Source organism: Pelodiscus sinensis, chromosome 8, assembly GCF_049634645.1.
Source record: "Pelodiscus sinensis isolate JC-2024 chromosome 8, ASM4963464v1, whole genome shotgun sequence".
Classification (NCBI taxonomy): Eukaryota; Metazoa; Chordata; order Testudines; family Trionychidae; genus Pelodiscus; species Pelodiscus sinensis.
In genome coordinates, this window is record NC_134718.1 from 6,859,157 (window position 1) to 6,873,627 (window position 14,471).

A 14,471-nucleotide genomic window follows, 5' to 3' on the forward strand; every position below is an offset into this window, starting at 1 on the left:
CTATGGCCATCGAAGCTTTCTTGTGCAAGAGAGCATCTACACTGGCACGGATGCTTTTGCGCAAAAGCACATCTCTTGTGCAACTACTTTAACACAAAAACTCTTGCGTTAAAAGTATTTGCGCAAAATCATGCCAGTGTAGATGTAGCCTAGAGCTGGAAGGGGCCTCGAGAGGTCAGCAAGTCCAGTCCTCTGCCCTCACGGCAGGACCAAGCACCATCTAAACCATGCACGATAGATGTCTGTCTCATCTGCTCTTAAATATCTCCAAAGATGGAGATTCCATAACCTCCCTAGGCAACTTATCCCAGTGTTTCACCACCCTCACAGTCAGGAAGCTTTTTCTAATGTCCAACCTAAACCTCCCTTGCTGCAATTTAAGCCCATTGCTTCTTGTCCTATCATTAAAGGCCAAAGAGAACAATTTTTCTCCCTCTTCCTTGTAACACCCTTTTAGGTACTTGAAAACCGCTATCACGTCCCCTCTCAGTCTTCTCTTTTCCAAACTAAACCAAGCCAGTTCTTTCAGTCTTCCCTCCTAGCTCATGTCTTCTAGAGCTTTTATCATTGTTGCATGACAGATGCCGTGACAGCCATGTGGGGGGCGTTTTACATTCTCAGAGCTGTTCAGAACTAGAACCATTGCTAGAGAACAAGGCTGGGAGGGAAGACAGTGACTTTCTCCCCCCTTTTCACATGTGGAGACTACGGAGCAGCGAGGACGTGCACACAGCAACAGAACTAGAGCCAGCTGCTGGCTCAGCATGTAACATCACTGGCACATTCCCGAGTGACTCGTAGGGTATAAATGGGCAGCAGACTGGCTTTGTGAAAAAGATCTCAACCAGGCTTGGTCGGAAAGGGTGGAGAAAGCTTTAGGTTAGATCAGCTCCTTTCCAGAGGAAACTCTGTTTAGTCCCTAGAGAGCATGTTCTGATTCTGTGCTATAGGTCCCCTTCCGTTGCCTGTGTTCTTACTCATGGCCCGTTGAATTTGTTCTCTGCTAATCAACTTTTCCTTGGCAAGCTTCCCTATAAATAGATTGAATTGCTATGTGGGAAGCCCAGGTGCGATCAATGGTCTCTCTAATTTTCTCCATCCATGGGCGGAATAAATGTTGTTACATGCACCGACGCATGTGTAGATGTGCACCACCAGTAGAAACATGTACAACTGCCTGTAGGCACTCTGCTAATCAGCGGGGCGGTCTTTGAACTGCTCCCGAGCAGCTGCCCAAGTGCTCAGCTTACCGGGGACACAGGTGGTGATGCTGAGCTGAATCTTACAAGGGGGGTTGCTCTGTTCCATTGGGAACAGCAGCTCTGGTAATTCTAAGTGTTCGGTGGCTTAAGGCCTGGACACTGATGGGGGTGCCCTGAGGTTTCGGGGGTTGGTGTGCACCTCTGATTGACTGTCCAGAGAGTGAGGCTGGCAAGACCTGGAGGGCTGCACTTGTGTGGCTAGAGGTACCAAGCAGGCACAGAGAAAAGGGCTTCGTGCCAAAAGAAGGTGGTGACGATTTACCTCACCGCCCTACCATCCTAGGCACATAACACCTTCTTCGCCAACGCGGAGGCCCTTGCTTCCTGCACATGGGCCCATGGGCCATAGCCGTACACAAAAATTGTTGGGAGGGGGAGGTTTTCCTTCTGCCTCTGCTGTTATATAAAAAATATCTGACCTTGTGGAAGCTCTTGGGGGTGGATTTGTCAATACCCCTCCTCCCCCTCTCCTATTCCTGCTGGCATCCACCTGCACATCGCCAGTGTCTCCTGAGAGACTCCTGAAGGTTACCAATCTGCCAGAGGAGGCAGGAGATAAGGGGAATCAGGGTTTGGGGGGGCAAGAAATTTGGCTGGGGTCACAGTGGAGCCTGGCTCCCTTGCCGGAATTAATAGTAAGGGGTATGGCAAAACTGCCTCCATGCCCAAGGGTCCTGCACTTCGAGGTGGCTATTTCCCTCAGAGGCTTGCTGCGACCCTCCACACTGATCTTTTCTAGAGACCAGGGTCGCCGCTAACTGAGCCAGCCTCAGAGGAGTGAGGGGGAGAAACCCCCCTGGAATCCTGGCCTCCCTTTCCAGGAGCAGACTTTTTTAGAGTGGTAGGGCTGTTCACTACTCAGGGCTCCATGTAGTGATTACTGTAAGGCTAGGTCTACACTGGTGGGTTGTTGCACCAGAAATATGCAAATGAGGCTACTGGTGGAATATTGCCAAGCCTCATGAGACACCATTTTTGCAGAAGAGGCTCTTGCGCCAGAAGGAGCTGTCTACATTGCATAAGAGGGCTTTTCTTGCACAGGAAGGGGCACAAGAGCCTCTTCCACAAAATGGCAGCTCATTAGGTATGCAAATGAGGCTCAGCAATATTCCACACTTAGCCTCATTTGTATATTTCTGGCACAACAACCCACCAGGGAAGGCATAGTCTAAGGGTTTTTCCCATTACCCCAATACAGCAGCCTTTTCCTCAGGCCACTTCCACCAAACACTCCCCCAGTATCATCTCCCTGATACCTGAACAAATCTTTTCTACCTAACCCAAACACAATTCCCTTTTTACAGCCACCCCCATAACACACTTTCTCTCCTCAGTCCTTCACTCTTCTCCTTTCCCCTACCATACCTGAGGGGAAACCTTTTAAAGTTGCACAGCTTAATTGGCTGCAGGTGCCTGTTTAGCCTGCTGCTTCAGGCAAGCTCTTAATTAGCCTCAGGTGCCTGCCTGCATTAACTACTTCAGCAGCCTCTGGCAGTTAACTCAGGAAACTGAAAACCATTCACCCAGCTCCCAGGATGTCTATCCTTCACCAAACTATTGTAGCCAGCTGCCCTGGGTTTGTCACAGGAGGTACAAGTGATTATGACTTGATCACATTTCTAATGCGTAACCAGAATGAAGTCCCGACCTATAATAAGAACAGCCTTATGGGGTCAAAACAAAGGTCCCTTTAGCCCAGCGTCCTGTCTGCCGACAGTGGTTAATGCCAGTGCCCCAGAGGGAGTGAACAGAACAGGAAATCATTAAGTGATCCTTCCCTGTCGCCCATTCCCAGCTTGTGACAGAAAGGCTAGCAGCACCATCCCTGCCTATCCTGGCTGATAGCCATTGATGGACCTATGCTTCATGAATTTATCTAGCTCTTTATTGAACCCTGTTAAAGTCCTAGCCTTCACAACATCCTCTGGCAAGGAGTTCCACAGGTTGACTGTATGCTGCATGAAGAAAAACTTCCCTTTGTTTGTTTGAAACCTGCTACTTATTAATTTCATTTGGTGACCCTTAATTCTTGTGTTATGGGAAGGAGTAAATAATTCATCTTCATTTACTTTCTCCACACAACTCATGGATTTACAGAACTCTCTCCTACCCTCCCTTAGTCCAAGTAAGTTGATTTTTAAGTGAGGTTTCAAGTTCAGTTGATAAAGAGAATTGTGTTGATGTAAAATGCACAAGTTTGGTACGTTGTGGTGTATTCATTCAAAAGAGAGACCAGAACATTAACATGGAACACGTTCAATGGATTCAAAATAACTGGTGGGTCTCAAACTGTAACTCGAAACAGGCAGTCATCATGCAGATGTGTTTCTGGGGGGGTCCCTCAGTTTTTGGCCCAAAGCTATTTAACTCCAGATCTAGAAGGTTCCCTGGTCCTAAGCCCTTAGCCCTGGGTTTGTGCAGGATTTGATACTAAGGAACCCTGAACCAGGACTGGCGCTCCTAGGCTATGAGATTGTACCTAATAATAATATTCGCAGAGAGCTCTGCCGACAGGCTGCCTGTGGCAGTTGTCATGGAGCCACAGGTAGGGTTGACAAGTGTCCGGTTTTCGACTGTATAGCCCGGTGGGTGGCACCTGGCCTCTGGCCACAGCACTGACGGGCCAGAGTCGGGACGGGAGTGGAAAGTTGCACCCAGTATCAGCCGCCTACTGCACAAGGCCCACCACTGCCCACAGCCCTGTTTGCATTCCCTGCCCCCACAAATACAAAAGTCAAGCTATACCTATGGCTGTACTATGACTGCCATGAGAGGGAGATTACATTCCAGCCAGCCTGGTGAGTGCAGGGGTCTCCAGGACCCTTCGACATAGAGGGGAAAGGAGCCGAGAGCTGTAATTTCATCACAGTCTCACTCTCCCCTGTTTACAGGCCTCCTTTTTTTGTAATGGTTTTTTGCCTCCCTGCCCCCGCTTGTTGCAGCAGTTGGGCATCCAGAGCAAATAGGCTCCATTTCTCTTCGTCTGCAAACAGCCTTTTGAAAATGAAATGGAAAGCTGCACGCACAGGTTAACGATCAGGCATTTTATCTGGGCCCAATATACGTAACTAACAAATAACCAAACACACACACGCCCTGGAGCATTTCGTAGTGCAATGCCTCTGAATATTAAGCATGCCTGGAAAATGCAAGTATTCTACACTTTGGTGAGACGCCAGTCCAGCTTTCAGCTTTCCTTCTGGGTTACTCCGTCAAACATGCCTTTGTTTCACACTGTCAAATCTAACTATTTCATTCAACTCAGCAGAGAAAGACGCTATCCTTAGGCAGTGTTTCTCAACCAGTAGTACGAGTACCCTTAGGGGTACTTGAGAGAAGTCGGGGGAGGGGTACGTCCACACAACTGAAATTTGGAGAAAACTGAATTTTTGTTTTACATTTTACAGCACTTTATTATTTTTGTACTTTTTACACCCAAAAATTTCAGCTCCCGGCTGGCTATGATTAAGTTGTTTAAACAAATATGTTGCAATGGTAGAAAAAATGTAGCGTGTCTGAAAACTGTAGGTACTGAGGGTGCTTATAACTTTGGGGAAAAAGGGTTACTTTATATAAAAAGGTTGAGAAACACTGTCCTAAGGTGTGTCGACCACACATTTTATGATTATAAAGCCTTCATTCATCGTCCTTCCTCTTGAAAATATCATTGCATCTGGGTCCTTGAAAATGAACTGACAACAACGGGGTGAAACAGAATGAAAGATGCTACCAATTTTAAATTGGCAGGCAAAGAGTCTGAAGCTGCTAAAGAGACTGCACCGGAATATACAAGTGTGTTTGTGTTGCTGTGTGACATAACCACTAGAAACAACAATGCGGGCAAACAGGAAAAAAAATAATAAAGCCCAGACGCAGAGAGACCAGAACCAACCGGGTGTGTCATGCTGTCGGGAATGGAAAAGGAGAAGTCCTTCCCGTGCATACATGCAAAACACTGTGAATCTGTTGTGACGTGAACACAACCACAAACGGATGATGATAATGGTGGTGACGACGATGATGATGATAAAATTTGCTGAAAAGACAAACCCCCTGCTGTATTTGATTTTAATGCTTTGTCAGGAAACAGGCAGTTCAATGTTAAGTACAGTGGCCAGCAAATTATTCTGCACTATTTTCCCCATGAATCCAGGCCTTGTGCATGGTAAAATAGATGTATCCTTTGAGGACATGCATATGGATGACGATCCAGCATTTCTGGGGAGTAATTTCACAATGATTTTTCTGTCTGTTTATTTATTTATCCACTGCACTTTTTTAGAGAAAAATAATTAACCAATTCCAGGGTATTCAAGTTTATATGTGTGTCCTCTTTGTTTCTCTCTCACTCTCTGTATATCTGCACATATTTAAATTCATGTGTCAAAAAAGAATCTATCCCTGCAATGAAACTATATTCATTAAAAATGTCATCACCCTAAAGCACACTGAAATTTACTACTGCTAAAACAGATTACCATAATCGCGAGCTTTAACATAACAGTGTTAACAACACAATTATCTACAATTAATTTAGACCCTCTTTATAACTTTACAGGAGTTCTTACAACATGGCATGAGAGCCACTCACAAGCAGGAAATTTACATACGTCGTAGGTTTTTCAGCCAACACTTCTGTATTTGCACTGGGGATGACTTTGTGTTATTGAATTTCCTTGCCATTGCTGAATAATTGCAATACATTGAAAACAAATCTGGATTTAATTAAACGGACAAGGTTTTCTTCAAAATAATAGAAATATTTTGTAAGTTTCCTGAACATAAAGCTACACCTTAACCTAATTTTGTCTAACAATATAGCATGGCTCAACAGATATTCATGTTCCCAAACTTCCTTCCTTCTCACCATGAGCCATCTATTGCTATCAAAACAATATTTTACAGAGCTGCCCTTAAATGGTCAAAATTACTCAGAATGATGTTACTGTTACATTTGTTTATCTACACATATTTTACATACTAACTGGATTGTCCCTGATCATTAGAATCAACTGCTTATAAGCAAAACCAAAATACAGCACTTTGGAAAACTCCCTCCCCACTGAGTAATTTGCAATATTGTGTGTGAGCTGTGGACAGACACAGTACATGCTGTTAGTGAAGTCTAGCAGCAGAGTAATTAATGATACACATGCTAAATGTGTCAAGCTGGTGAACTTTTTGTCGAAGAATAAAACCTTGTCCCAGTGGCTGCTTGCTCAGCGACATATCGCTGCGGTTCTTACCTGTTCGACAGCAGTCCTGCTAAGCCGTATTGTGTAGTGTTGCGAGTTTAGAGGGACTGAGCGCATAGGGGACAATTCCGAATGTGCAGGGAGTCTGGGAGTCTCTTTGGGAAGTTCTCAGTGTCTTAGAGTTGAAGGCTGCTCTGTCTCGATGGGGGCAAGGCAGGGATATAAGAACACACACTGTGGCAAGAGGCCTGATCCTGCAATCCTTAGCAAGGCCAGACTCCCATGGAAGTTGCAGGACTGGCCCAGAATAGGGGCTGATGTACTTTCTTGGTTTTTCTGAGCAGCTTCAAAAATAGACTCCTCCGGACACTGGCACTGGCTATACAGCGCGCAGTCTGAGCTGCACAGCCAACGCTTCAGCTCCCAAATTCTAGACAGGGATTCCCCCCCCCCCCCCCCCCACTGTCAACTCTGGGTTTGAAAGCCAACATTTTGCTTTCTGTGTAATGTCCATCCCAGGAGTCCTGACAGCCCTCGGGTCCCATGTCACCATCCGGAATGTTTTCTGGACCCTGGGTCCATTCTGATCAGCAGCACATGGGATTGCAATGCGCACTCACTGCGCTGACCGCGGAGTGACAGCCGGGTCAACCACCGACAATGATGTCATTAGTCTAATCTCACTTAGTACAGTAGTAGAGTAACCAGCAATCAGATAATGCCCAGGCTGTTTCTGCAGAAATGAGGGTGCCTACGTCACAGCAAAGGGAAATTAGCCTTTAATCTTTTGTAGACATTTGTCTACATATGGACATTATGCAGAATGAAGTTTTACTACAATTCCTGGGACCTTATTTGATCCAAATCAGAATAGCTGGAGAGCCTGACATTCATTTATTTTTATGACAGGTTTCAGAGGTAGCTGCGTTAGTCTGTTTCAGCAAAAACAACAAGGAGGCCAGAGGCACCTTAAAGACTAACAAGTGTGGGTTATGCCATAATAAAATTGTGACTCTTCTTTGTATTGATTTTTATACATACCAAGTCGATTTTCCTGTACATTGCCGGCTCTTGGGTGAGCACAAATACATGTTTATTTAACTCTGGGAAGAGGTACCTGTGTTGTCCTGGAGCCGGTGGACTGCAGGGCTCTTCAGAGTCACAAATCCTCTCCACCTTGGATGCAGATTCCCATTAACTCTTGCTACTCTAGCTGACCAAACGGAGCTTTTTACCGAGTACAGCAGGCCGCGCTGTGTGTGCAAATGTTGGAAGTGAACGCAGCCCTCTTTGAATAGTGCAGCCACCAAAAGAGCTTAAAGTAGAAGTGGAAGACTATTTTCTTACTTAGAAAACATTGCAGGCCAGTGCAGTAAATGGGGATTTTTTGCTCCAACCGATTCCCCGTTACTTTGGGTGAGTTATGTCGCGTTAGTGAATACATTTGGACAGAGACTAAATTAAAAAAAGGAGGCGGGGGCATCCGCCTTCCTATCAATGGATTGCAACCTAGTGCAGCGGTGTGGAGGTTTTAATTTTTTTACAGCGGTACCGTTTCCAATCCCAAAGGGAATAAACACAACCCACGTTCAATCCAACAGCTCTGGCAAGAAAGAAAAAAAGAAAAAGGAACCCTGGCCAGCCTGTGCACTAGACTCTCCTTGCAGCTGTATTGAGCCGCGGAAATAGGACGAGGGGTTAACCAAGCCCCTATCCCGGCTTTTCCAAGCACCCCGGCAGCTCAACAGTTAACAGCCCATCCAAAAAGTCCGCCCGTGCGAATCTCGCCCTGTCAGCCGCGCCCGAGGCGTTCCATCTGGGGGGCAATGAAGCCGGGTTTGCTGCTGCCTGGGCCCCCCGAGGTAGCGCCAAGCGTCGGGTCCTGGGCGCCTTCCGGAGCCGAACCGGCCGGCCTGGCTGCCGGGCTCCGAGCAAGGGGCGAGGGGCCGGTGTCCTGCATTAGCCACGGCCCTGGAGAGTCAGAGGAGACGGGAAGTCGCAGCAAAGTTCAGAAAACTGGGGGGGGGGGGTGCTCCGGGCTCCAGCCCAGCAAAGCAAAGCAGCGGGGGGGGGGGGGGGCTGCCAGGCGGGGGGGGGGGGGGGTGCGCTGCGCTCCCGCCCTGCTCGCCAGCTGCAGCCCCGGGGCGCTGCCGGTCCCCGGCCAGGCGGCTCCGGCCCGGGAGCGCAGGCGGCCAATGGCAGCCCCCGGGCCGGCGCGTCACGGGCTGCAGGGGGGGGATTGGAGGGCGGCCACATGAAAGGGGAGCGGCCGAAGTTTTATAGCGCGGCCCGAGTCCCGGCCCGTCGCCTGCCCCGAGCATGGAGCCCCGCGGCCCCGCTGCGCCTCGCCCGGCCCGGCCTGGCACCCGGGAGCCACGACCCCGCCCCTGAGCCTGGGACCCTGGAGGCTGGACCCTGAGCCGGGAGCTGGTCCTTGGAGTCCGGATCCTGAGCCTGGAGCTGGGACCCTGGAGGCTGGACCCTGAGCCTGGGACCCTGGAGGCTGGACCCTGAGCCGGGAGCTGGTCCTTGGAGTCCGGATCCTGAGCCTGGAGCTGGGACCCTGGAGGCTGGACCCTGAGCCTGGGACCCTGGAGGCTGGACCCTGAGCCGGGAGCTGGGACCCTGGAGGCTGGATCCTGAGCTGGGACCCTGGAGGCTGGACCCTGAGCCGGGATCGGGTCCCTGGAGGCTGGACCCTGAGCCGGGATCGGGTCCCTGGAGGCTGGACCCTGAGCCGGGATCGGGTCCCTGGAGGCTGGACCCTGAGCCGGGATCGGGTCCCTAGAGTCTGGACCCCAGCCTTGAGACTGGAGCCTGGACCCCACCCCTGAGGCCGTGGCTTGGGCCGGAGGTCCAGAGTGGTGGTAGAGCCTCCGGGGGCGCGTACGTGGGGCTGACTCCCCCTGGCTCCCTGCAGCTGTTTTATGGCTCCCTCCTCCCTGAGGATGAATCCTGGCCAGAGGTCACTGAGCCCGGAGAGAGCCCGCCCGCAGGAGGCCAGCCAGGGAGCGCCCACCCTCGCCAAGGAGAGCCCCCTCCGTGAGGAGCAGCCGCCCAGCATGGGCTCCAAGGCACCAGGATGCAGGGGCCCAGCCACCTCCAGCCTGCTGCTGCCCTTCAGCGTGGAGTCCCTGCTGATCACGGAGCGCAAGCTGGGCCCCTGGAGCGGCCACCTGCACCCGCCACCCCCTGCTGCCACGGCTGACGTGCCACCCGGCCAGGCCCCGGGCAGCTTGTATGCGGTGGATTCAGGCCAAGACGCCCCGGAGCAACAGGCGAAGCAGCCTCCGGTGGAGGAGAGTCCGGGGGACAAGGAGCCCGATGCCTGGTTTGCAAAGTCTGCCAGTTCCCCACCAAGTAAGTACAAGTGACCCCGCACCGCCGCGTGTCTGAGCACGGGGCCAGCCTGGGAGCTGGCCGTCCAGTTAGAGGGGCATAGGGATCCCTCCCCTGTCCAGCACCTTCCCTCACTGGTGTGCAACCATCTCCCCAGCACAGCCTGGGTCAGGCCGACCGGTCGCTCCCTCTGAGCAGCAGAAAGGTCAGCGCCAGCCTCACCACTGGGAAAGGCACGTTGCCCGGGGGGACAGCAGTCGTTCAGGGGGCCCCAACTCACCCCAGCCCCTCGCTAGTGCCGAGACGCTCCAGCCTCACCCTCGAGCCGACGCAGCGTCCCACGCTCTCTGCCTGCGAGCCCCGTGTAGGCAGCGCATCCCGCCCCTGGCTCCTGCTGGGACGGGCAGCCTCTCGGTCAAGTGCGGCCGGCCACTGGCCTGGCCAGCCCTCCGTGCTCCCAGCAGCCCTCGCCAGCCACTTGCCTCTGAGCCAAAGGCCCGCTACTCTCCCCGCAGATAGTGTGGTACGTTGCTAACGCACGCAGGCCTCCAGCGCTGCTCCCTGGGTCGCACCAGGCCACGGCTCACACTACTGCGTGCCTGTGAGCTCGGCCGGGCGCACAGGGAACCCCATGGCTCTAACCTCAGGCAGCTCTGCCCTTGGAGCCGAGGGGCACCCTGGACGCTGCGCAGCCAGGCACTGAGAAACCCATGGGCAGGAGATGAAGCTGCCCGCTCTCCAGCTGAGAGAGTTGCTCCTTGGGCCTGACGTATGGAGCCTCCGTGCCACGGTGCCCTGCTCCGTGACTGCCAGTGTCCCACCGGCGCCCCTGCGCAGCAGGCCCAGCCCCACACCAGAGGGAGTCTCCAGGCCCAAATAGAGACTTTGTGAGTTGATGTTTTGCAGTCACCGAGGGGAAGGCCGGCTCCCTGCCGTGCTGGCTTCACAGCCCCAAGAGACAGGCCCAGCACCAAAGCTAACCCCGCTGGGAAAATGAGCATAGCAGGGCTGGAGCCCAGGGGGGAGTCTGTGTCCGAGGTGGGAAGGGAGGGATACAGGGCTGGAGGGTCCCGAGGACCACGGCTGAGGCTTGGCAGCAGGGTCAGGCCGACACCGCGCTAAGCAGCCGGGCTGTGTGTGTGTCTTCTTGCAGGGCAGTCCAGCCCCCCACCCTGCACGCTGAGGAAGCACAAGAACAATCGCAAGCCCCGCACGCCCTTCACCACCTCGCAGCTGCTGGCGCTGGAGAGGAAGTTCCGGCAGAAGCAGTATCTGTCCATCGCCGAACGGGCCGAGTTCTCCAGCTCCCTCAACCTCACAGAGACCCAGGTCAAGATCTGGTTCCAGAACCGCAGGGCTAAGGCCAAGAGGTTGCAGGAAGCAGAGCTGGAGAAGCTCAAACTGGCCACCAAGCCCTTGCTGCCCTCTTTTGCCCTGCCCTTCCCGCTGGGGGCCCACCTTGGCTCCCCCACCCTCTACGGAGCCACCAGCACTTTCCCCAGCCGCACAGCCCTGCAGCCCGTCCCAGGTCTCTTCACAGCACCAGTCACCTACGGCATGTACTACCTGTCCTAAAGAGCATGGCCCCTGCGCCAGGGCAGTGTGCAGTGCCTGGACCCCAGTGCCCCCTGGCCTGCTCTGCTGCACAGGGGGCCAGCAGCACTGTATGTGGGCCTGCCGGTCGTGGACTAGCCCCCTTCTGACCAGCACGCACGGATGAGCAGCTCACAGCTGCCGCGCGGACCAGCAGCCGACAGTCCCCGGGGAACGGCGTTTGGGCTGCGACGCGGAAGGATCGCTGCCTCCCAGATTCGAGGCAAGGAAGAGTTCCTCCCCCATGGGCTCCCTCACGGCCGCACCTCGTGCGGTGCACTTGCTGCCCAGCCCAGCGGGCCCAGGGCAGCCTTTAGCTCTGAACTGCGTCTGGGGTCTCCTGGTATGAACTTGATCTTGTCTCCCAGCCTGTGAACAGAGGAGACCTGATCACGGTAGGTCCCATGGTATCCATCTCTAATTCAATAGCCTTTCCTGTGAGTATCTCCTTCCCCGAAGCGTATGCTAGGTCAGGGGAGCGTGTCCGTGAGTGTTTACAACCACAAGTCACTGGGCTCGCTGCTGGTGTTGCAGGGAGCAGGTCCCTGGCTGGTGCTGGCCTGGTGCCCTCAGAATGATGGTACTGTCTGGCCTGAACACCTGCAGCTGTGAATCTGTTTGACAGTGCAACACGGAGAAGCGCTTCCCCTGCTCCGGATGCTGCATGAAAAGCACAAAGCGTTGAAGGGCAGTGAGAGTAAAACAGCACAAAGCAGAGACCGCTCACCTCTCCCCCCCCCCCAACGCACATGTTCTTCCAGGACCAGTGTGACGGCACGTTGGGGGTTCCCCGTCTCCTGCACCCCGAAATGGCACAAACAGACTGTACCAGCCAGTGGAATTGAGGGTGGTTTATTGCTCCTCCAGCACAGCGCAGCACAGATGTAATCTGGTTACAGGAACTGGGCTAGGATGCCTCAGGCCCCCTTGAGATGGGGGAGACTGGGCCCCTAAAACTCCAGCTCCTCTCCCTAGGCTGTCTCATCCATCCTCACAGGCAGCCACTAACCCACTTCCAGCCCTGCCCCCCAGCCAGGGCCGCATTCACCTTCCTTTGTTCCTCTCCATGGGGGGTGTCTGGCCACTGGTTCAACAAGTTTGTCCTTACCTCTGCCTAGCGAGGTTTTCCCTGCTGGGTCTTGCTCCAGACAGCAGAGGTCACCACATCCCAGCAAGTACCCCCACTACGTCACAACCAGACTGGGTGTGGTTAATCCGCCATCCCCAGCATGCCTTAATGACCCCATGAATGAGGCCTGACTTCAAGGTAGGGGACCTGTGGGCCTGACTCTGGGTATTATTCCCAAGCAGCTGGTCCTTCGCAGTCACCTCACGGAGGAATGGGGCTCTACCAGGCCCATGCCACCTTCCCTGGGGCTGGCAGTGACTCTAGGCCAGGTGCACTCTTGCTGTAAATAGGAGACAGTCTGATCCGTATGGATCCCTAGGGGGCTGTATTGGAGGGTGCTAATCTGTTCATAGGCCTCTCAGCGGTCCTTCCAGGTGTGTCTGTGCTGTGTGCGTCTCAGCCCAGGTGGAAGCCCCCGGGCTAGTTCCATGTACATACTTTGGGTTTTGTACAGAGCCCCGAATGGGCTGGAGCCCAAAGCTCCCTGTTTTGTACAAAGCAGTCAATAAAGCCTCTAAGTTAATCAAGGCGGTGGTGCTGCTCGCAGCTCTGTCCTTTGTAAAGAACGGTCGCTTTCCCTGAAAGGTAACAAAACATCTCAGCAGAGCCAGTGTGGTCCGCCTGTACCCCGAGGCCTGGCTGCTGGGGATAGCCAGTAGGGGTTCCAGTAAAGCACCACACAGGTTAGCCACCTCTGCCGGCTACTGTTAGAGGTGACCCCCCCCCCCATCTCAGAGGAGCAAATGGGATTGAGGTGGGGGTGCTGCTGGAGAACAGGGCCACTTCTCCAGGTATTGGGGCACCCTCAGGACCTGTTCCAGGTCTCTCTCTGCCAACGGTCTGGCTCCAAGACTTGTGCTCAGGCAGTGACTCCAGTCTGTTCCCGAGCTCTCTGCAGCCCTGGTCCCCCTGCACCACAGTAGCGGGGTTACTGCTCTTATGCCCTGGTTCAAGCCAGGCCGGGGGCAGCCTGGTGCTGCTTGCCATTGGCTGGAAGTGGGGCAAACCCAGGTACTGGTTAGGGCTTTAAAGGGTCTCTTAAGCTCCCCAAGTGCAGCCAGAGAAGGCCCCAGCCCTGATAGGGGAATGCTCCTCTCCTGCTGCCCACTCACACTGCCTCTCCCCTTAGCAGGGGCTTTGGAAAGCCGAGGGTCCCTCACTGTTCCCTGTGAGGAGGCGGATCCTACAGCTCACTGCCCTAAGCCCCCAGGCACTTGCCCTGCTCCCATTCAGGGAAGGCTTGGTGCCTAGCAGCCATTCGGAACTGGAAGTGACTGGTGATTTGAAATGTGTCTGCACTGGGCAGCGTCAGCCCTCGGCACAGGAAGTGACTGGTATTTCTTGGAGACCTGTCAAATTTCAAACTCTGCCTGGCTGTGCTGAGCCCCGCCTATGCTCTTCCATTAGGCACTATCGCCACCTGCTGGGTGCCAGACGCTGTGCACCAACACCAGTTATTCTATCAGACTCCAGCCGTCGAAGTTAGTTCAAGTCTCTGCGGGAATGACTCTAGCAACAGCCATCCAATGCCCAGTCCTTCTACCGCTTCTTCTCATACCTGCCCTCTCATAGCCTGGCTGCCTGCTCTGCCCACACACTGCCTGACCAAGTTTTTCTTGCAGACACGTTCATGTCCATCAGGGAGCGAAGGTCGGCTCCAAACTACCCCCACTTTACTGCTGCCTCTCTGGGAGTTGTGGAGGCACATCTGCATGGGTTGCCTTTGAGGCTCTGGAGCCATAACCTCCAGCAGCAGATCTGTAACCTCAGGAACAATGACATTTTCTACCGTGCAAAGGAAAGGTCTGAGACAACCAGCTCTCACTGTCTTCAGGACAAAACAAGAGGAACCCTTGACTTATTGGAGTGTAAGCTTTCAGATTTATTCAGGACAAAACATGACTCACTCCTTTGATGAAGTCTTCCCATTACAATGCTGTGCAGTGGTAGGGA

General features: G+C 53.3%; 1 protein-coding gene across 4 annotated transcripts; it reads left to right on the forward strand.

Annotated features, from left to right (window-relative positions):
• Positions 1 to 8,609: 8,609 nt before the first annotated feature.
• LOC102457131 (homeobox protein MSX-3) lies at positions 8,610 to 13,614 on the forward strand. 4 transcript variants are annotated; one of them, XM_075934684.1, is made up of 3 exons: positions 8,610 to 9,115; positions 9,182 to 9,817; positions 10,950 to 13,614. In XM_075934684.1, the coding sequence occupies exons 2-3, from the start codon at positions 9,385 to 9,387 to the stop codon at positions 11,369 to 11,371; spliced, it is 855 nt and encodes a 284-aa protein (XP_075790799.1). In that variant the 5' UTR covers positions 8,610 to 9,115; positions 9,182 to 9,384; the 3' UTR covers positions 11,372 to 13,614. The 4 variants fall into 4 exon arrangements, with proteins under 4 accessions (XP_075790799.1, XP_075790798.1, XP_075790800.1 ...); XM_075934683.1 differs by having other exon boundaries at positions 8,610 to 9,088; positions 9,149 to 9,817; XM_075934685.1 differs by having other exon boundaries at positions 8,610 to 9,088.
• The last annotated feature ends 857 nt before the right edge of the window (positions 13,615 to 14,471 follow it).